The 22,868-nt window shown below is 41.6% G+C and overlaps 1 protein-coding gene across 1 annotated transcript in view; it reads right to left on the bottom strand.

Moving 5' to 3' along the window:
• The window catches only part of CELSR1 (cadherin EGF LAG seven-pass G-type receptor 1), a 160,784-nt gene that overhangs the window by 1,793 nt on the left and 136,123 nt on the right, over positions 1 to 22,868 (bottom strand). Inside the window, exons 20-33 of the mRNA XM_062490779.1 lie at positions 22,422 to 22,565; positions 21,044 to 21,245; positions 20,556 to 20,723; positions 18,055 to 18,181; positions 17,471 to 17,671; positions 13,919 to 14,093; positions 8,211 to 8,323; positions 6,824 to 6,903; positions 5,183 to 5,309; positions 3,163 to 3,288; positions 2,720 to 2,856; positions 2,144 to 2,247; positions 1,190 to 1,357; positions 129 to 371 (exon numbers count right to left, since the gene is read on the bottom strand). Of these exons, the coding sequence (XP_062346763.1) occupies positions 129 to 371; positions 1,190 to 1,357; positions 2,144 to 2,247; positions 2,720 to 2,856; positions 3,163 to 3,288; positions 5,183 to 5,309; positions 6,824 to 6,903; positions 8,211 to 8,323; positions 13,919 to 14,093; positions 17,471 to 17,671; positions 18,055 to 18,181; positions 20,556 to 20,723; positions 21,044 to 21,245; positions 22,422 to 22,565 (2,115 nt within the window). The remainder of the gene's footprint in view (positions 1 to 128; positions 372 to 1,189; positions 1,358 to 2,143; positions 2,248 to 2,719; positions 2,857 to 3,162; positions 3,289 to 5,182; positions 5,310 to 6,823; positions 6,904 to 8,210; positions 8,324 to 13,918; positions 14,094 to 17,470; positions 17,672 to 18,054; positions 18,182 to 20,555; positions 20,724 to 21,043; positions 21,246 to 22,421; positions 22,566 to 22,868) is intronic.

The raw sequence follows: 22,868 nt of genomic DNA, 5'->3' as shown, positions 1-22,868 counted from the left end.
CTCATGGTGTATCTGGCTACACAGGTTGGAGCCATTTGGGAAGTATTTTTCCCTGACAGAGATACCTTTTAAACTAATTAACCCCCCAGTCTCCCAATCCAAATGTGAGGCTGGGTTGGCTGTGCTACCTTTCCTCTGTTCCGGCTGCTGGTTATTCTGGTGGGCCAGAGGTCTGTTCTCCTTCTGCTGCCCTTCGTTCTCCTTGTCATGTGGTGCTTCATTGCTGTGGTTCACCTGGTTTTCCCTGTGAAGCTCTACGTTGACCTTGGTCTCTACTTTGAGTTTTTGTTTCCTACCAGGGTCCTCACCATCGCTGGCTGTTACGCACTCTGTGGGCCAATAGGGTTTCACATGATTGGGAAGGGTATCAACTGCAATGCAAAAAAACACTAGCTCAAAAAACACTTTTGATATGTTCTCTCAACCACTGGCTGGCCTCTGTGGCTGGAGAGGAGCTGTGTATCAAACCAGAGCAATCCTTCAGTCAGTCTCTGCTGGACTGCACTGCCCTCGGGGTGCATGAAATCCCCAAAAAATCACCTGGTAGGATGGCAGGGTGTCCAAACCCTTCCCAGAGTGAGGTTGCCAGCTCCTTTATGAAGTGTGAGGCAAACCTGCCCTCTCAGCTCTCCAGGCACCCTGTGCTGTATCTGTGAAGAGCCACAGCACACAGCCTAGATGTTTGTCATTCACAGTCACCTTTCATTAGGACAGGATCAACTATGTTTAGAAATGCCTGCACCCTGACACATAGAAATTATATTAATGGTCAATGATTGCCATCTCTTTAGGTCCGGGACCTCCCCAACAACAATGCCTTAATTGCATGAGGAGAGGCAGGCATTTCTTTCCTCTGCCCTCAAAACAAGTGGCTTCTTTCTCCTCTTTTTCATATGAGATTTTGCTGGCTTGGTAATGCACTGTCCAGGTGCTTTGGGCACCTGCCTGCAAAGCTCACTCTGCCTTAAGGCATTCAGCATTGTGTGTGATTCTGTGTGATTCAGTACTCAGTCACCCCTTCGAGCAAGCCTTTGGAAGAAGAAAGGTCTCTAAGCTGGAAACAACAAGGATCTCTACAGAAGCCAGGCACAGAGGTGCTGCCTCAGTCACATGGTAGTGTGGCAAATTCATCCCATTTAATCTAAAGCTATTTTAGAGCCTCAGTGCCTTCCTCTTGTACTGGGGGTACCTTTGGGTGTGCTGTGGAGTGGGCCATGTTCATTGTTTTTGGAAGTAGATGTGTTCCACTTCTTCTCTGTCTCCAGTCCATCTTCCTCACTGTCCGATGAATGGGAGGAGGCGTAAGAACTGCTGTGCTCATCAAGGGACAGCTCACTGTCAGAGTCTGAATCGTGCTCTGCAAATGGGGATGGGGAAACACAGTGGTGAAAGTGCAAATAGGAGCTGAACAAATCTACCTGGCAAATGCACAAGGAGAAGGGAAAGGCTGGTTCAGGCCATGAGAGCAATGAGCTCTTACATCTGTAAGTGGATACAGGATAAATTCAGAAGGACTGGAGCACAACCACTCAGCTCAGCTAGTGGGCAGGATCTTTTACATGTACAGGACATGTGGAACAGAGTGGGAATGTATTTTTCACAATTTAATATGCAAAATAATAATTCTATTGGAACTCAATGAACACAACACACAGGCAAAAGAGGATACCTGGAAATACCAAGAATCAAATGCACTTAACTTAAGAACTGCTACAAGGAAACAAAATTGAACGTCAAGACCAAAATGAAAGGAAATCAGACAAGAAGCACTTCCCATTTTTTTGTACAAACCACAGAGCAGTAAAGGAGAATATTGCCTCAAGGTCTCCAACATTAAAATTTCTCCAACTAAAAATCAAGAGCTACAGTACATAATTTGCGAGAAAGAAAGCGGACTCCATAAACTGTCAACAGCTGTGAGAGCATCAGATAAAAATGAAACCATCACAAGCAGCAAATATATGATACTTCCATTCCATGATTTCCTTATGAGGCAGCCATTGCATAGCTTGTTATGCCAGTAGCATAATGAGAATGAGAAAATCTAATTATTCTAATTATTCTTCCCGTTACAGAAGACTTCAAAGAAAGTGATGCGAAGAAGGTGCACAAATGGGTCAAAGCATTTAGAAATTATTCTTACCATTGGATTTGGATGGATTCCTATGAAAAATGGAGGAATCTGCTTCAGTCTGACCAGCCCTTGCTTGACTTGAGGATCCACTGAGTTTATGAGCAGCCTCATCCCTTTGAGAAGAAAAACAGAGGACAAACTTCTTGGTCACTTCGCTGTTCTTAACAACAAAGCAGTCATGCTGCAGGGGATGCCAGCCAGTCTGTGCTTGACTGCACAGTCACTTTATGGAGAGACAGAGGTTATCCTGATGTAGCTATCTGCCTTCTGCCACATGAATCACACTCTGAAAAAGCCTAAAGCAAATGAGCTAAACTGTGTTCCTTGAGACACATCTGAATTATAACAAGCAAGCAGCACGGCCCATGTAGGTAACATCACTCTCAGGTTAACCACTGTGCTGTTGGAACCCTGCCCCAAAGACACATGCAACAGAAAATGCACCAAAGAGAATGACAGTCACATGAAACAGAACTGTTAAGACATAAACTAAGTAGCATTTGAACCAGAGTTCTCATTTCCACAAGAGCAATAAAAGAAGGGAAAGGCAAGCACCTGAAAGCCATGCACCTGCCACCAGATTACCTGAGAATATAAGCAAGGTAGCTATTGTGGCTCTTGGCTGACCTGACGGTGCTTTCTAGGGAGACAGTGGATTCCCCCATAGTTGTGCGATACATGTTTGGCTCTTCTATGTACGTGTTGTTACAGTTCAGAGAACGCTGAAAGGGGAAAAAAGACATAAAGCAATAGTGAATGATCCTTCCAGAAGCTAGTGTTACCCACAAATGTATTAAGTTTCAAAGAACCAAATTGGTTTTGATGCCAGGGAAAAGAATTATTTTCTCTCAAAGGTTTAAATTAAAATAATAATTAAAACTTCCAGGAGATACCATCGGTAATCTTCGTACAAGTAACTTAAAGCAATCCTTCAGTTCACTTAATTGCAGACAAGCCACCTTTAAGTTTATTTTAGATAACTTCTACCAGCAAGAGGATGTTTTTTCTCCCAGTGCTTTTTTTCTTACAGTTAACAATGTAGCTCTTGTTGCAGTGGAATCATCTGGAAGAGGTTTCTTTCCAGTTAAAGTGTTCTTCAAGTGCTTTCTCACTTCTTTGTTAAATATGCAGTGGAAGAAGAAAATGAACAGCCCCTGGATAATTTTAGAGAGAGGAAAATGTAAATGCTTCACTACTACCACATTGCAAACATGGATACTAGAAAACACCTATTTTGAAACAACCCCCCAATTCTAGTTTGTAGTCCATGACAGTGCATTTCAAAAGCAGTAACTATTTTCTTTCTTGACTGAAATGGCATTGACTGATCACCTGGTACCTCTTCATAATTTGATTCCAAGTTCAAATGTGCATTAAAGGCCTGGGAAAATATATAAAAATATACATTTCTCCAGAATTTACAGAGCACAGCTTGATTTGGGAAGAAATCCAAAGGGAGCCTCAATGTTCCACTAGAAAATATTGCAGAGATTTTAGAATTTGGGATTTTGGAGCTTAGCAATAGCAGCACATGAAAAATATCACAGCCTTTAGTGAAAACCTCTGGAAATAGGCAACTTCTGTGGAAGGAGCCTTTAATACTGTGTCTAAGAGAATTTTAGAAAGCCTTGTGAGATGTGAAGAGGTACTGGGGGCAGAGAGGTCCCAACTTTTGTTGCCTAAGTTCCTTGGTTTAGCAATACCTCTGGTGGGAAAATCAGTGAGGTCCCCAGGGCTGGGCAGGTGCTGGCTGCCAGGAACACACATTAACAGTTTTTGCTGGGGGCATGGCACACACACGTGTGTGCCTTCAGATGTACTGGCTCTGAGGGAATTAACGCAGCTGCCAAATTATTATCAACTTTGGTTGGACACACAGTATAGAAAAGCCAATACTCATGAAGTTGCAGCTGTACCAACATCATAAGAAGCCTGAATTTCATGATTTCAGCCAAAGCAATTCACTTAGAGTAACTTTAAACTTCAAGCTCACTTTCTCAACATTCAATCAAAGGTGAACTTAGCTGGCTCTAGCACTTTGGGATTATTCGTTAATAAAACTCACATAAATGTCTCTTTAAAAATACAAGTTCAAAGAAGGCAGTGATGTGAAATGCCACATACCACTGTGCCTCCCTGGGCAAGTTTGGAGAGCTCCAGCTGCTGACATTCATCCCTCTCATCAGGTTTATGTTCAATTTAATTTTATTTTGGTTTTGTGGAAGCCTGGTTTTACAGCCTGAGTAGGTGCATTTATTTCAGAGCACACTAGTTGCAGTGGCAAAACAACCTTGCTCCAGGCTGACCTATCTGTTGTGCTTCCAGGGCACTGACAGCCATCTCCAAAGGAGACCTCTCAGACTTTGTTTTCTGTGTGGCTGCAAGTTGTGGCTGTTGTGCTGCAGCTGAGAGTCCTGCAGCAGCTGTTTTAGTACTGCAGGCAGTACTACAGCAGTTACTGTCATCCTTGCTCACATTCGAATTGTGACCACATGAACCTCTGTGGCTACTTCCATGCCAGGTCTCCTACAAATAACTAATTTCTGCATCTTTAATCAACAATCATGTAATCTGGGACAGCCAACCTAGAAAAACCCTAGTACAACTCATATTGTACTTGAAAATCCTTATTTGTCTCATTTATTTGAACAGTTACTTAATTTGTGAAAGTTTTGAAGTTGGAGCCATTGACTCTGGGTGTGAATTATAGCAGTCTCTTGTTTGCAATAGCAACAAAATGACTTAACGAAGAGCACACAGAACACAATAACCAAGACTGTGTGTCTAGCAAGGCAGAGGTATAACTACCTACTGTCACAGGTTACTATGGTAGTGCACTTGCCTTTAGAATGACTAAAAGTGAGAGATGCAGTTACTCAAAATTATAGTTTTGGTGAAAAGAACCCTCTTCTTGAGAAGAGAAAGCAAAAATTGCCCTTGAGATCTCAGTTTTTCATAAGTTAGCTGATGTAAAGCAGGTTTTTGGAGGTATGAGTGTGGGAGTATGCTCACCAAGGTCTACCACAGACAAGCTGCTACCCAACTTACCTGAAGGCAACTGAAAATGGCAAAGAGATAGTGAAAAGTCATGACATCACTGTTGACTGCCATGAGCCCCAGCAGCCACGTGGCACTGATAAGCAGCAGGAGCAGGAATGCTGTCCGCAACACAGAACTGCAAAACAAACACAGATGGACATTTGCAGTGTGATGGGATCCAAGAGAACAGCCCAACTTCTCCCCATGGATGGTGGTTTGTGCCCAACAACTTGGCAACTGGAAAAGTCCTTTGGGAAAATCAGGGCAGTGTTCACCAACTCCAGTTTCCAACTCTGTCACAGCTTAGCATGTTCATGTTAAAAAAGTGACTTCTCTCCAAGTTCATTTCCAAGACTTTCTTCAGACAAGTCTGTTTTACAAGCCCATGCTGTTCAGCCTTTATGACTCTGAGGAACACATCGGGGCAGTAAATGTCATGTCCATCTTATTTCAGTTTGTCAACTTCACTCTCACATTCCTTTCCCAATGTTACTAACCAAGGTTTTGGACTGAGAGCGCTCAGGGAATATCGGTTTGCTTAAAAATACAATTTCCACAGACACTTTCAAAAGACAGAAGCAAATCTAGTGGCAGAAGTTTTATATTATGAGTAAAACTGCTGCCATTAGGTAGCAATTATACTCCTTGGTTTAGGGAGATTTAGACCTCATCCTCAACACCCAGACACTATTGGGGTCAGAGTTCAGAATGCACAAAGCTGACAGCTGCATGGAAACTGGGGCTGAAAAGGGCATGCCAAGGGGAGCATGGCACTGTACCAACATTGTTCCTTCCACTTGTATTAACTGGGCCACCCATGTTGACAGGAAGCTCACCCTCAGATTCTAGTTTTCATTAAGCTTAGTGTTAGTGGTAGGGTTCAGAGAACCACAAAGTCTAGCTCTAGGGACACCAGGGGTAGAACAGCCATGCCAATGTGTACACAGCACCTTACAGTCAGAGCTGAAAAAAACAATGCAAAGCAGGTATTCAAAATCTCATACAGCTACCTCGTTGAAAAAAAAAAAAAAACAAGGGGCTGTACTGCCACTAGCTAATCACATTTGAGTTCACAGGTAAATTCTGAGCTTTGGGCAAAACAGATGTTAATGAGAACAGGCTGCCACAGCAGCTCAGGAAGGTGGCAGGTTGCAACTTGCAATGCTGCTCATCCCACTGAGCATGGGATGCAGGGAGGTTAGCCCTTAGCATGGAATGTCAGTGGATCTCTGCCATGACACAGCTGGTAACCCAGACACTTGAGAGGGAAACCTTTCTGAGCCATGGACAAACACAGGGAGACTCAGAATTATGTCTACCTGGGTAAGCCATGGGCAGAGGTCAAAGTGACAGTGTAGTAGAGACTATAATGAAAGAGCAGGAAGGACTGCAATGATACCACCTGGAGGATAGATCTTTCCCTTCTACCTTCTCCTGCCTACACTTGGTGGTGCAGAACACCGTGGTGGAAGTTTTACAGGACCTCCAAGGGAACTCCAGGAGTGGTTGGGGTGAAGCAGCTCCAATTGCCTCTACCAACATTCTCCAAAAAAACCATTTTTATTTCTTGCTCCAAAGCTTGATTTTAAGTAATTCTGTCTTTTATTATTTCTGGTCAGAACTACTACAGGTTTTTGAATTCAAACTTACATGACTCCTGTTTTTTCAAATGAACGTTGCCTTCGTCTGCATGATGCTTTCATTGCTAGTATAAAGATGACAGTGTTTATCTGAAAGAGGAATTGAAATAACAACATGGATTCTTCTTGTACATTTGTTACAGCTCTGGTTTCAATAACAATACAATTTTTATCCTAGAATGGTTTTGTGGCATCAAGAATATTTTTTGTTCAATTTACAGGTCTCTAAATTCCAAGATTCACCTTGTTTCAAGGCAACATAGTCAAGGACATCATGGCACTACATCTGGATGAAACTCAGACAAAGATGCTTGAGGGAATGATAAAAACTCAAGAATGGCTGTCCTTGTCCAAACCAGTGTCCACCTCAGCTCAGCACCTTGTTTCAGTTGGGTCAAACCAGAATTTAGGAATATTTTCTAACAGAGCATACAGTGATAATTACTCTGAAGAAACCTCCAGTCTCCACAGATTTCCATGTCAGCTGGGATATGTATGTACTACGTTGGTGGTGCATTTGTACTTAATCACTCATAGTGAGTATTAATGCTGAGAATTTGTCTCATCATTCACTTTCCAAAACTGTGTAGTTTTACCACTGCCACTGTCCAGTTTCTAGGAATTTCCAACTTAAAATGCTGTGGAGAAATGATGCAGCTTGTCCTGTTTCTGCTAGATCTGCCACCTCCTGCTACTCCTTGTGTAGGAGGAGACCTTGAATGGTTGGGTCCATAGCCATTTTCTCCAGACCAACACACTACTACAGGCTCCTCCTTCCCCGTTCTCTGCAGCTTTCATTTCTCTAGGCTTAAGACTCCTTAAGATTTGTTAGTCCTCCAGTGGGGGCTGTCCCATGTCTCTGATGACTTGTGACCATAAGTTACACTGCTTCCAGGTCTACTTTTTGAGGTGAGGAGACCTTGTATTTGCCATTCAAGATAAGAACCAAACCATGAATATTTATCTTCTGGTGTTACTTTGAAGGAGCAGCTGTAAGGGAAAAGTTAAACAGCAACCCACTCTTTTAAATGCCTGAAAGTGGAAATATTTAATATTCCTTTAGGACTTCTGAATGAAGTAACTTGTTATGGCTCATTTTGTTGATTTGTTTACTAATCTCACAGACAAACCCTTCAAAATGGAACGAAGCAAATGAGAAATAGGTTTCTGGCCATACAGCCATTCTCCACAAGCAGTCTTTGTATGGGCAAGCAGCCCTCTGATTTCCAGGAGCTTAGCTCATGTCCTATCTATTTAAGCAAAAGATGAAAGCTTGAATACATTTGCTTCAAATGTAAAGAACATAGTTGCTTTGCATGACTACTATTTGACAAAACTTACAATAAAAGGTAGCAGTAAAGAAGAGACAGTTCTGGATGCCAACTCCCCCTACTTACAACAACAACCATTACGATGGGCCCAGCAAAACTCCAGATCAGGGTGTCATGAACAGACAGCCAGCAGAAATCAGGATTCCCATAGCCTTGTGGATCCAGACCAACAGCAAGCCCTGTGTCACAAAATGAAAAAAAAGTAGATCAGAAAGGTGCTGCCTATAACCAAATGTAGTTTCAAATAAACAAAATTATCATGGCAAAATTTATTCAACATGAAATTCTGTGAAGGCAAACATAGAAATAAAACTTCTGTAAATCAAAATCTTTGTCCTGGTCACTTCATATCAAACAATACTCTGAGTTTTGCCAACTAGAACAGAGTTCAGCTACATAAAAATGACAACAAATACAAATCCCAAATTAATTCTGTTTCAGCACAGTTTCATAGTCATTCTCACACAGAGTGAGCCTTGAGGGTGAGTGACACGTTGAGGAATTTCAATAAGCCTGTGCAGCAGAATGACATGAATCATAACTGAGGAGATGTCTATGCTATGGAAAAAAAAGCACATTCTTAACCTGCTGTCACTAAAATAACATCAGAGACAAAGGAACCTGGGAATTTATGTGAGTTTACTGCTTGAGCTCAGGTGGGATTCATCCTGAATTGCCATCCCAGATACCCCACCTTGCTTTTGGCACTGTCTGAAACAGAGTTAATGCCCCAAGGCAATTGAGTTAAAAACACACCTTTTATTATTTTATTTTTCAAAACCTGGCCAATCCCAAGGGGGTCTCTGAGCCCAACATTCACCTGCTGATTTACAATGCTGTCTGACTTGGTGACCTACACCCTGCCCATATGGTGCTGGACTGGGATTTGCCTTTGACCTGCAAAATCATACACCACAGAATGGTTTAGGTTGGAGAAGACCTTTCACATAAGGTATCCCCTGAGACTTCCTTTCTCCAGGCTAAACACCCCCAACTCCCTCAGCTGGTCCTCATAAGACTTGTGTTCCAGACCCTTCACCAGCTCCTCTTGGACTCGCTCCAGCACCTCCATGACTTCCTCGTAGTGAGGGCCTCAAAACTGAACTGATTCACAGTGTGGCCTCACCAGTGCTGAGTACAGGGCAATGATCACAACATCCTTTCAGTCCTCCTGAGCTGCCTGCTTTTTCCTCCATTTTTCCCTTGGTTCCAGCAAAAGCTCCCTCTGTCCAGGCTGGTCTTCCCCACTGGTTTGTCTTACATCACATGGCGATGGCTGCTCCCATGCCTTTAGGATTTCCTGCTTGAGGAATGTACAGCCTTCCTGGACTCCTTTGCCCTTCATGACTGTCACCCAAGAGACTCTGAATTAGGCCTCTAAACAGGACAAAGTCAGCCCTGTGAAAGTTGGAAGGTAGAAGTTCTACTGAATCCCCACCTTACTTCTAAGAGAATTGAAAACTATCGTTTTGTATCACTGTGTCCAAGACAGTCTTCAGCCATGACATCACCCAGCAGTCCTTCTCTGTTCACAATGAACAGGTTCAGTGGGATATCTCCCTTTGCTCATCAGCTGCATCAGTTCTCTCCCACACACTCCAGGAACCTCCTGGACACTCCTCTGCTGTATTGTACTCCCAGCAGACACCTGCTAAGTTGAAGTCTCCCACAAGAACAAAGACTAGCGATGGTGAGACTTCTCCCAGCTGCTTGTAAAATATTTCCTCTGTCTCCTCATCTTGGTTGGATGGCCTATAATAGACTCTTACCATGGTATCTGTCTTGTTTTCCTTCCTGATGATTCTTACCCATAAACACTCAACTCTTTTATCACCAACATCAAGCTCTAGACAGTCAAAACACCCCCTACCACAGGTATCTGTTCCTATGTTTTCTAACACAGACACATCTGGTCTTATCTGCCACATGGATCTCCAACCCCTGCCTCCACTGAGACGGCAGATGGAACGACTCACTAGCACACTATCCCACAAACACCAGCATTCTGCCCTCAGTTGCCTCTAGCGAGCTTGGTTTTATCCCTTTCCCCCTTCAGACCTAGCTTAAAGCTCTTTTAATGAGTCCTGCTAATTCCTGCGCCAAGATCCGCTCCCTCCTCTGAGACAGGTGTACCCCGTCTGCAGAGATCTTCCCTCTTCAGGACACAGAAACTGATCCCTGTGAAGCCTGTGGCCAGTGACATATGGCAGGTGGCTGCAGCGTGTTGTCTGGGCATGGGGGACACCTATTGCCATGAGTGTATGTTCTGTCTCGAGAGGCAGCCAAGGCTGACGGCAGCGCTGCTCTCTGCAAGGAGGGCTCATGTGCATTAAGAGCCATCTTCTTTTCAGTTGGAGCCTGCATGCTTTGATGAAAGGACACTGAGAAAGGGAAAGGTAGCTGCATTTCACTCTTGCTGCTTAGAACTGGCCCACAGCCAATACTCACATCTGGTACAGGCCTGTGGTCTATGAAAACTAAACTGGCTGTTTGGCAAAGCAATGGATATTGGATCTGTTTTCACTGAAAGGTGGAATGAGATAGGACTAGTCTCCCTTCCTGCTCCCATTGGCCCTTCCACCACCCCCTTCAGCAGTTGCCATCCAGAAGGAATTAGACATAAATGATTAAGGGACCATAAAGTATTTTATACAGATGTAATTCTATGGATACAGTCTGTTTCCCAGGACTGGATTTCCCCATTAATGGGACTCTGGCTCTATGAGTAATTGGCAGACAGCAACATCTTTTCACTCTCAAAATCCTACCCTTAAGTTCTCCATTAAACAAATGGGGCAAATTGCAGTCCTCAGGTACATGGTTCAAATATTACTGCAGTCAACAACACGTGAAATAACACTTCACTCAAAGGCAGAATTAAGCCAATGCAATGTAATACTGAGAAATATTTTGGCACATCAATTAAATGCTGCAGCCTGGGTGCCCTTAATAGACTGAGTGTGCAGGCTGAGTGATACCTTGCTGACGTTTGCAGGAACTGGGGCTGGTCCTATGGCAAAGAGTCCTGTGGGGACTAGCACCCATCCCAGCACTCACACAGGAGTGTGCCAAGGGCTGCAGGAGGGGAATGTTTTGATCCTTCTGAGCTCCTGGGGGCTCAGCAGCCATGTGTGACTCAGGCAGCTGTGGGGCAGCCTCAACTCTCTCCTGATTCATTGCTTTGCTTAGGATTTGAAAAGTGGCACTTTCTGGGGGATATTGGTTTTAAGGCTGTGTAAGAACCTGCTCGAACACAAGCACTGCAGTCTCCATGGCAAAAGAGTTACTGTACACATATGTCAACCAGTTAGTGTGCTGCCAAGAGACAGGCAGAACTGGGGAGGGGTCTTGATGAGTACCAAATCCAGCCCTTTGCTCCTGTGGCAAGGAAGTCATAAAATCCCTCTTCAAGATGGATCGAACTACACTTTAAAATGAGCAGGCTTAAAGCAAATTTAAAATGTTCCACTATCACTCCCAAAGGAGGACTGTTCCAGATCTACACTCTTTAGATGGCTGTAAGCCTTCTTCCAACTTCTATTTTATTCTTATTCATGGCAATTTGCACTTCTATGATGTGATTAAATGTGTTTCTTCCCTGTTGGAGTGCTCCTCTGTAAGCATTTTACTAAGTTTTATTGTTCTCTAAAGGCCAAGGTTCCCTTCTTTGAGTAGCTTGGTCTCATCATAGATGCCTTAGGACCACTGTGTCCCAGCTTGAAATGAGTATCAGTTTGAGCACAGAAAGTAGTAAAAATAATATACAAAAAGCCACTGCTACTGTAGCTTTGTTTTTGGTTTTTTTTTCCCCCTATCAGGATAACTACGATGAAGATGAATGGTATTTATCTTTAAAATAAAAAAGTCCTGTGCATGTCCCAAGACTGGTATTTATTCCCCTATCTAGACTATATCATACTAAGAAAAATAAACAATCCTTCACTCACAAAGCAATTTAAATAATGTTTAGAATTCATGTTATGAAGTTGCAACATTTTTACTGTTTAGAAATTAAAACATGTACAGTAACAAGTAATATAGAGGCAAGAAATCCCACATTGTGCTATTTATGATGAAACAACTTTTTTTTAAGATGATTTATAAGCCTGGAAGGGCAAACTAAAGGCTTAGTTTTCTTTATCCTTCTTTTCACAAAACCTCCTGACTTTCTCAGTAAAAGGGATCTGACTTTTCATTTAAACAGAACTGCAAAATCAGTAGACTCAGAGATGAAATTGCAGAACACAAGTTGGAAAGTTTTAAGAGTGCAAAATAGTTCCATACCACAGAGAGCAATACCTAAGTAGAGAAATGTAAAAACTGTATGCTCTTGATATTGAAATTGCTTAATACTGCTGTTGAGAAGGTCTGAATTATTTCAGATTTCAGGAGAGAAAGTAAACCTGAAGCAGAAACTCCTTCCAACATAATTCTTCTAAAGATAATGAGTTCTGAAATTTAATTAGTTTTTGTTATTTAATGATACTTCTTTTCTGCTAGAAATGATGCTGCCAAATACCTGATTGCATTTCAGTGTTCCTGAAAATACTGCAGTAGTCCTGTATGCACTGATAAAAGTCACACAGGTCTGTAATGCTTCAGAAGTTCAAGGACAATTTCTATTTTAAATGTCTGAGGTATGTCTAAAACGGCAGAGCCTTCTGGGCTGTGCTTTCCTACTATAAACTGATAGAAGTAGAAATTATTTAGGCACAGAATGATATGGAAAAACTTGCCAGCTCCCTGAAGAGAGAATTAACCTGTACCAGCCTACAATGTGATTTGGTATTACGCTTTCTTAAAACACACAGAAAAAAAGAACAAGTGCAAATTTTTAAATCTAACTTGTTCCATAATATTTTTGCAAGTGTACATGAGTGATAGCTATTTGTTTGATCTCAGAGACATCTAAATCTCTGCCATTGCTGACAGTATGATATTATCTGCAAAAATAAAACTAATTGGAAAAAAGTTAACTGCCTATGATCTGATTTCCCATATGGCAACAGATACATGCTGAAACAGTTGAACCCAAAAAGCCCACTCCAACTGTTCCATGAGGTGCAGTTCCTGAGGAGCTGTCTGCCTGAATTAACAGAGCACCATGTGCTCAGGGTAACACTGGAAATGTCTATGGCAAAAATAGGCATGGTGGGGGTGGAGATGGATGTGCTCCTGTAGATCATTCCGGATAGCTTTTAAAAGATTACTGCTTCCAGTTTTTCATTACTTTTCTTCTATTGGAAGTTACAGCCTTTGTATCTGAAATTAAGTATAAGACAGCTTGAGTATTCCCAGCTTGGTTTTATGCCAAGTAAAACAGAGCCACTGAAATTCCCTTCAGGAAGTATTTACTGCTGGCTGACACTAGGTAGTGGGAATGTCCAGGGAAGGGCAGCATTGCTTCTGAAGCCACTGCAGTTCCATGTGTCCATATCTGGAGGTACCAGCACAGGGAAGGAAAATTTCTCTGAAAGCTATTGGCAAAGTTGTTAAAATAAAAATACTGTGATTCCCAAGCAATGTTACCAAGTCCTGATTTAATCTGTGCACTTATGTTTCTGTTATTGGATAACCATCAGTATCACTTCAGCTGAGGCAACAGACATTTGGTACACAGATGTGCCAAATTCAGGCTGACTTCTGCTAGATGTGGCTTGGTGCTGCCCTGGTTCAGGAAAACACCCACAGCTATCTGGGATGAGGTAACTTCCCTGAACCTGGCCACTGAAGATGGCAGGGAAACTAAGTTTTTTTGGGGTGGTTGAGGGTACCTGTTATGATGGCAGGAATGCCCCAGCCAACAACGTAGTAGAACCGCATGTGCCCGAAGTTGATGTTCCTCACTTCAGTCAGCATCCGGTAGATGTGGAGCTGCTCCACAAACATCCACGCAAAGGTGCTCATGTAGAAATAATGCAGGAGGATGGCAATCACAGTGCACACAAACTGCAGAAAGGAAAGGGCAGGAAAATTAGAGTTGCTCTTCTGAATCACAGCCTGATGAGTCATTGGTTCCCCATTCCATATAGCTAATGGCAAGTGTAATAAAAAGATTTTGGCAGAACAAATATACTGCCAAATATACTGAAAATTAAGTTTTTCAGAGTTTAAGGAGAGCTGCTCATGAAAGATTTTGATTTTCCAAAGTAAAGCAGATCACTAAGCTCTGTCAGGCTTGGAGCAGCAAAAATAAGGACCTGCTGAAACCAGAGACCAGGTCCACAGTGTGACTAAAAGTAACAGCTACAATGGGCAAACTGGTGGCTGAAGTCATCTTTGTGATCAAATAGCCACCTTGAAACCTATGACCTTCAGATACCTACATTTCTGCAATATCTGCTGACCAATATTCACTCCCAGCTTAACAGTTTGATGAGTGAAAACAAGAATGACCATAAGCATCAACACCTGAATTAATTGCAATTAATTCCTTCTCCTTTCAGAAGCCAAACAAGGGATTTTGCCAAGGATCTGTTGATAAGCTTGAAATAAGAGAACTTTGTGCAACCATTCAGTTTTTGTTAGAAAATGTTTTACATTGTGTTTTTTAACCTTTTGTTCCTGGGCAGCACTGACCCTGCTTTCAGACTTTAGCATGACTTTTTAGTGGTTTTTCATGATGTAATGCTCAGAAATGTACATTTCCCCATTTAATGTACATTTAATCTCTTTGCTGAGCAAAAGAATCATAGAAAGTCTGCCAACTTTCTGGATTCACTTACCATGTCAGTGTTATTATAACATCAAGTGTTATTGAAAATGTGGCTCACTAAATAAACCATCTTTCTTCCCTCTACGTAAGTAGTGCTTTTCTTGTTTCTATTCTCACACGCTTATGAGTATAGTGCTGCCCTGAACATTACCTTTTTCAGGTAAGAAAAAAGAAAGAAAATAAATCACTTTCTATCAATAGTCTAGGGAAAGACTAAGACCTCACCCAGAAATGTGACTGTTAATTTACAGAAACCCATAAAAGCCAGGCTGGGTGCCAAGCAGCACGGCATTATTTGTGCTCCAGCATTCTTTACCTCTTTATGTTCATCAGTGCATGACTCGTTAGACAACTCTCATTCCATACAGACAGATGAATAATTGTCTCAAGCAGACATGGCTTACAGCCTTCCCACCTTCTCAAATTGAATGGGTAGGCTGTAAGGAGCAGCTTTCTGCCATATGAAATACATTCTGTAAATTAAAGATCTTTGTAAATGGTTTAAAGGTTTGGGGTGTTTCATTGAGCCCTACAGGACATGATCCCACCATGAGTCCCAAAGCACAAAAATGAGAAGGAGTAAAAGAGAACAATCTCACCAAGTACAGCCATTAGGATTTGTGGTATTCATGTAATGAACTGTTTTACTGCTTTTATAAACCTCTGCTTGGTGCTCCGTGATAGTATGAAAGGAATCTGGAAATGAGTAGCCATCATTTACTGCATAATTTTTGGTAAAATTCTGTAAGGATGTGGACTTGGCCCCCAACTCCTCAAGATATGTCGGAGAACTGAAAGAGTATAAACCTCTTGGTAGTGAAATGCAGTGAAAAATGAGTGGTGTGCTCAGCAAGGCATGGGAAAGGTCAAGTTACACAGAGTGCTGCTGTATCAATTGGCAAGGTGAGCTCCTTTCAGCAAAGTTATTTTAGTATGCAAACAACATTTATATAATGAAACAAAGACAACACAAGTTCACACATGACATGAGACCATATCCCAGAGGGCAGGTCACACCATTGCAGCAGATAAAGGACCTGAGTTCCTGGTAAATGGGAATATTGGTATATGGGATTGGAAGTGATGCAACCACCTGGAAAGCTTTATCCAGTTAGGCATTCACAATTTTTCAAAAGGTAAAGTTAGAGAAGAAGCTCAGGAAAACAACCCAACAGACAAACCTGAATCTTAGAAATGGAATAATTTCAGCAGCTTAGTTTTACAGTTTTCCAAAAGAAATACTATTAAACAGAGGTTTCTTGGCAAGACAGTTTTTATAAGAGAGGTCTCTCAAATTAACCAGGTAAAGTTCCTGTGAGCACTTGGTTACTGGAAGCTGAAATTAGTCACAGTCAGATACATTTTAAAATGAATATTATAGCTCAAGTGGATATTAGAAGCCAGAGTGACAGTGTAGGATTAAGTTATACAGCAAATGAGGCTGTGTGTTTAGGCACCACAGTGTCACTACCATGATGGTGATGATATTGATTGAGTGTAGGCATATTCTCCTATTTCTGCTGCTTGGATAATGTGAAATCAGCATGATTATTGTTGTTGTTTTGTTTTTGATCTTAACACTGTACTTCTCTCTCAAAAATTAGATTGAAACATGTACAGTAATGCATTTCTAAAAGATAAATTTTCTCCACAGTGTTCAGATAATTCCTTAAGTTAATATTTTGAATATTTTTCCTATTTACTAAGGACATGCTTTTTATTGCATGGCATTCCCCATGTGTGTCCAGCCTGTTTGGCACAGGTGCCAATGCAGCCTGGCAGTGCTGGAGACCTTGTCTGTCTCTTACCTGTCTGAATGGCAGCCATGGCTTTTGGAATGGGTGCTACTAAGAAACAGCAGCAGGACTACTTATAATGCCACATGGCTAAGGGAGCAGTGAGGTCTTAGAACAGAACACACACATGTGTAAACTACACTTCATGTGTAGTTTATATCTATCTCATACTCAGTCTATTCATAACTTGCATTTCTTGACATGCACAATGCTAGAGATCCTTGCACCAAGCTTTGTCAACAGCCATGATGGGCTGCAGCCAACAATCACTGTATTTGGAAGGCACAAAGCAAACTGTCAGGTCTCCTCCTGAATCTTGGATGTAGCAAGATGTCCCATGCCTGGCAAGTGGCTTCTCCAGAATGGCCAGTGGGTGTACAATGTGCATATTAGCACTTGACCAACACCACATCACTGACAACCTGAGTGTCAACACCAGGAGCCATTTGAGCTTGGGAGGTACCTGCTGCAGGAGAAACTGGAGAGCTTCCTACCTAACAGACAAACACACTGATGGAAAGGAAGGAAGGAATCAATATGCAAGTTTCAGTTCCTGGGATAAACCTTCAACAGGGCTGCTGTCATATATTCTCTGAAAATAAGATATAGTTCTATTGCCTGGCATTGCTATTAATGACATCAACCACACACAAATATACTAAAAATCTGATGCTTTTCAATTAAGTGTTGAAGCCAAAATAAGCCAAAAAAAAAGGAAAAAGTGAAACAGATGGGAGAAGGTAAAAGCTGCAATGTGAACCCCCTGATTTAAAGCTTGAGAACAACCCTAGCAATGAACATAAAGTAAGTCTTACCGGGTTTTCAGTCTGGTTGATTCCAATAAGAAAGACAAGCTCAGAAAAGAAGAGGGCAGCCACCAGGTTTTTGTGGATACTGTGCAAGTTGGAACGTAGCGTGCGGATCAGGACCAGCAAAATGAAGGTGATCAGCAAGGCCGCCAGCGAGATGGATACGGTTGTGTAAGTGACGATCTTCAGAGGAAGCACCTCCCCATTCTGTAGAAAGACACATTGATAGGATCTCTTGGGGTTTTCCCTTGGTTTTCCTCCAATCAAATCTACTACTCAGAATGCCAATGTTTTCATTACTACTGGGCCAACATACAGATTTACTTGGGGGCCAACAGGAGTGGGTGATGACACCTCTTCAGCTGCGAAACACGTTGAGTGTGCATGGGCAACACCCAGAGGATGCACCAACCAGGTAAAAAGCTCCTTTCAGAAAACCCAACGGCAGGTGCTGTCAGGCATGGACAACACACTCCTGACACTGGGACTGATCTGCTGACAATGCCCCAAGTCACACAAAAAGCTTAAGCTCCGAGTCAAAGCCCTTGAAAACCAAAGTCTCCAAAAATCATGAGTCTGACATCACCCACCTCTCGTTTAGAAATGTCCATCAGGACAGCAAAGCTGGTTATATGGTTGCACTGGCAAGCGATGTGGCTCTGATTTCTTGAAAACAGCTCACACCCTCTGGAGGACCAGGCACCTGTCCCACCAATCCTGTGGGGAAAAAAGGCATTTCTGAGTGCCATCCCCTGATCTCCCCTTACCTTCCACTGCCCTCTGTGGCACCTTGTGCTGCACAACTAGAGAACTAGAGAAGACTGCAAGTACCAGGACAGAATTATTTATAGCTGTCACCTTCCTGAAAGAGTATCAGCAAATTAAAAAGGCCTTTAGTTGAAGTAGTTTCTGATAAGACAGCTGGCTTTGATGCCCAGGTTTTGTGGGTTTATAACAATCTGTTTTGAGTTAAAAAAAAAATAATTTGCTTCTGGGTCAGTGACAACACAACAAATATGGGAAAGAGACTACACTGAAAAAAATGTCTGTAAACCAAGGTAAATAATACCAGTACCACAGAGGGACACATGTTTTTGAGTCATGTGAAATATGTTTCAGCAACAATATGCTATCATTATAGACTTCCTATTAAAAGTACACAACAAAAGGTTAAAACCTTCTCTAATAAATAATATTTCATATCAGGAGATCACTTATATTAACAATGGGGAGGAACTGCTGCCTTAAAATTCTTCTCTGTGCAGTAGTGGTTAACTCCAGTGACATCTGAAATAATTTTGTATCCACATTAACTATTCTATTCTGAAGTTAATGAGTAATAAAAATAGTCTTGCAGTTACTGGAAGATTTTTCAATTACATATGACAAGACCTCTTTTTCATTCAAGAATAAAATACTTGCTAAATTTTAATATCACTTTCTCTCAGAAAGTACCCACTTTCTTTCTAAAAGTCCTTTCATTACATGCCACGTAAGAGCAGCTTTTGAATTGTGGCTGTAGGAAGACGTAACACAGATAACAATGCCACTGAAGTTGCCAGCAAATAGCTAACAGATGAATCACTTTAGAGCTAATGAGTTATTCAAGCTCATACAATGTTTAAAGATTTATGAAAAAGGACTCGCCATTCCCTCACAATCTGCAGATTGACAGAGTGCATACCAACAAAAACACTACTTCATGTGGGCAAATGGAAGAGTTTATTACTGTGAACATAAGAGATTTCTCTTGCATCTTCAATACTTTAAATGACAATCTCCTGAAGCCTTTAACTAGGAGGCACACATTCCCTAGGTTAGTTTGCTGTTTTATTTCCAGCACAGGATATTGCCTATTAATGGACTTTCCCATGGGTTTATTAGAGTTTTGGGGTTGTTAGGAAACAAGTAACAGCCCCTTCCCCTGGGCAGACCATGTCATCCTCTCACTGTGTACTTGGGTTTGTAGCTGGAAATTGCAATATATATGTAATAGTTACAATACTGGGAAAGCATAATATGACTGTGGTTACCTTTCCAAACATTTTCTTTTGTTTTGCCTACACTCTTGAAATATCTCTGACAGGACTTTGCTATTTCTACACTGCGATAAAACCAATGAAATATCAGCATATACATTTCCAGCTCATATAATCTTTCTCATTTTCAAGAAAAATCACATCAAGAAAAATATGTCTTTATCTTGAACTTTACTGAATACAAAATACCTAAACGAACTATTTTCAGAACATTTAATCTTTTTTTTCTAACACTTCCCTCCTACAGAGTCAAATACTCTTTCCTTATATTCTGCTTCTATACTACAATTGCTTTCCATAAACTGAAAAGGTCTAATGTCCCAAAGAAGGTATTTCTCCTCCTTCTATTTTTCACTAGAACAAATGAAAGCAAATCTACAATAGTTGATGAAATGAAAGTTAAGTTTATTATCAGGGCATCTGCCTTTGCATTGAATTTTGATTCAAAAATTTGTGATTCAGAAATTCATAATCTTTACTCCTAATTTAATCTGCAAAACCTCAGTCCTCATTTCTACCAAAATGAAGATTTGGTTTTGTAATTTTTTGCACTGGCCCTGGATGAGGTACCAAGGGTAGGTGCCTGCTTGCTATCTACTCTGTCCATAGTCTCTGGAGTGCAACAGGAAGCCCTTGGAAGAGCTGAATCATCTCGTGAAAATCTTGACTTAAAGAACTCAGACAAGCCATGAATTCAGACACTGGAGTCAGACCACGCCTGTCCAGACACACATCCATGGGCAAATAGCATGGGCAAATACAAGGACATGGTGAGATTTATTATTTCTGGGTGAAAACCCTGCAGAAAAACATGACAGCACTGTGTTTCTTAGAAACCACATGGCTAATCTTTCATTTGAGGAGTTACGATAATTATTTTCATTTTTCTCACGTTGGTGGGAAATGACTACAGGGCTCAATTCCACCAAAAATCAATTGTCAGTTGAAAGACAGACCAAGAAAGGGTTTCCTCCATAATTATCCTCTCAGGCAGGCTTTTTCTGTTACTCAGATGGTTGTCACTCATAACCCATATCAAGCAGGAGACATACGTGATGGAGTGATTCCAGAAGACACAGACAGGCTTCGTTCTCTCCTCTGTTTCCAGCATGGCATACTCCACTATGATGGGCTTTTCCACCAGGTTGGGAGGAAACTCCCCATCACTGTGAATAGCTGTGCTCACTACAGGTGTGTTGATGATAGGACGATTCGGCAATCTGCACAAGGAGAAAAACTGCACGGTGATCTACACACCAGAATGCAATGCTGCCTTCTGCAGATAGAAGGTTTCCAGTTGCTTCTGCTCAGAAACTGAGGCAGGCACACCATCAGCCTTCCATACACATGTGTTTCCAAAAGTGCTGGCACTTCTGGCAGCTATTCTCCCACAGTGTGCCACAGAAGGACATGAGACAGCACTGTGGTGAGAACAGCAGCATTGATGATATCTGGCTGGTATAAAAGCAGCTCTGTCTCCCTCATTCATTCAGAGAGTAGAAGAAGGGATCTGAACAATTCAGACAGCTCTGAAGTTTACCTCAAGCTCCTTCTGTCAGGATCATAGTTTTCAGGCAGGAGGTGTCCCAGGGATCGGTATATAATGACCATGGCAACAGTATGATGTGTCTCAATGTCTGGGTGTCGCTTCTTTCTCTTTGCAAAAGCACTCTCAGGGCTGAACACATTGCTGTTCAACTTAGAGAGCATTTTCTGATTTGAAGGTTTCATTGTAGGCACTGCTATGGAATTAACACAAACATTAAATTCTTTGCACACAGCTTCAGAGCTACCATTTAAACTGATAATTTTGCTTTGCCAAGGTACAATAATATTAGAGTTGTTACAACTCCAGGCTTAGAGCACTCAGCATGCTCCTAATGTTATAGTTGATATTTTTAATCAAGTTTCAGCACAATTCATATAGCTGATAATCAAATAACCATTGAACAGTGAAAAGCCATTTAGTCTAGCTATAAAATAATTTCTAAGCTAAAAGGTTCATAAGTATATAAGTACTCCATGCATAACTTAAGGAGAACATTAAAACATTATGCATGCCGTTAAATTGCATGTACCTTTATATATGGCAAAACTAGTATTAATGAATACACCAACTACTCACATAAGATTTCACCCTGCTAATTCTGTCATTTAATGAGCTTTCAGCTTTGGAATATTCTCTTAAAATTCCCATTCCCTTTTTTCTTACAGAAAAGATACAAATCACAGAAGCAGATACTCTGTTTCTAAGCAAAAAGTCATAAAGCTGAATTAGCTTATTATGTATTACTTTCAGAAGAGTTACTATTTCCCCATTCCGAAGACATTCAGCCCTGGTACAGGTATTGAACTTTGAGTTACCCTCTCTCCCTCTGCCCAAAAATCCTTGTGGTGCTTTGCAGCAATCTCAGGGTACTTCAAAGACACTGGGCAGTAGGCACTCCCCTATGTATTCTCCCTTATTATCCAGCTCAAGACTTCTTCATCACTGCCTAGTTCTGGTAACACCTCTCTCTGCTCCCAGATTTGGATTCTCTGTCTCTCACACCACTCCCTTCATCTCTGCAGGGACTGGAGAAAGGCAGCTGTGGGACTGCAGGCGCTGGGCAGCCATCCCATCCTGTCCTGGTGGGAACAGAAGCAGAGCATTTCTCCTGCTTTGACAGGGCTTTGAGGGGCTGCAAGGGAGACCTGACAGACAGGTACAGCCAGTCCCACAGCCCCCCATGCCTCCATCACTGCCGGCAGGCAAAATGCCTCAGAAATATGTGCAGCTGCTCCATCCCAAAATAATGCTCACTTGTGCAGACAGTCTCCCTGCTCTCACCCTAGTACCACACTGCTCCCTGAGGATCAACCATGCTCCCTGGGAGCTGCCCATAACTGCTCACCAAACAGCAGCAGAAGGGTTTTACCTTTCCTTTCTGAAGGTCTGAATAAAGTATCAGGGAAGACAACACATGATTCCAGATCTTTTGGGTAATCTTCTTTAATCTCATGAAATCGTGGTATTCTAGCTCCCGTGAAATTAGACTTGTCAAAGATGTCAACAGCAATAACTGGGGGGAGGATAAAAGTTTCCCATCACCACAGTGAAACAATATTGAAAGGTTAAAACGACCGCACAATGCAGATAAAAAATTTAAACCCTAAAATAGAAAGCAAAATTTATTTTTTTCTGTTAACACCTTATATGATAACTAAAGGTCTATGTGTCAGCATTATGTTACATTTATCAAAATGTACATTTATTGTTCAGAGGAAAGGAATTCACAAGACAGTATCTCATACTATGAAAACATACTGCAAATATTGGAAATAAGGATTTATAAAATTGTTTAGGTTGGAAAAAATCTCCAAGA

The sequence above is a fragment of the Cinclus cinclus genome, chromosome 4 (assembly GCF_963662255.1).
Source record: "Cinclus cinclus chromosome 4, bCinCin1.1, whole genome shotgun sequence".
Taxonomy (NCBI): Eukaryota; Metazoa; Chordata; class Aves; order Passeriformes; family Cinclidae; genus Cinclus; species Cinclus cinclus.
This window is presented reverse-complemented; position numbering and strand designations above follow the sequence as displayed.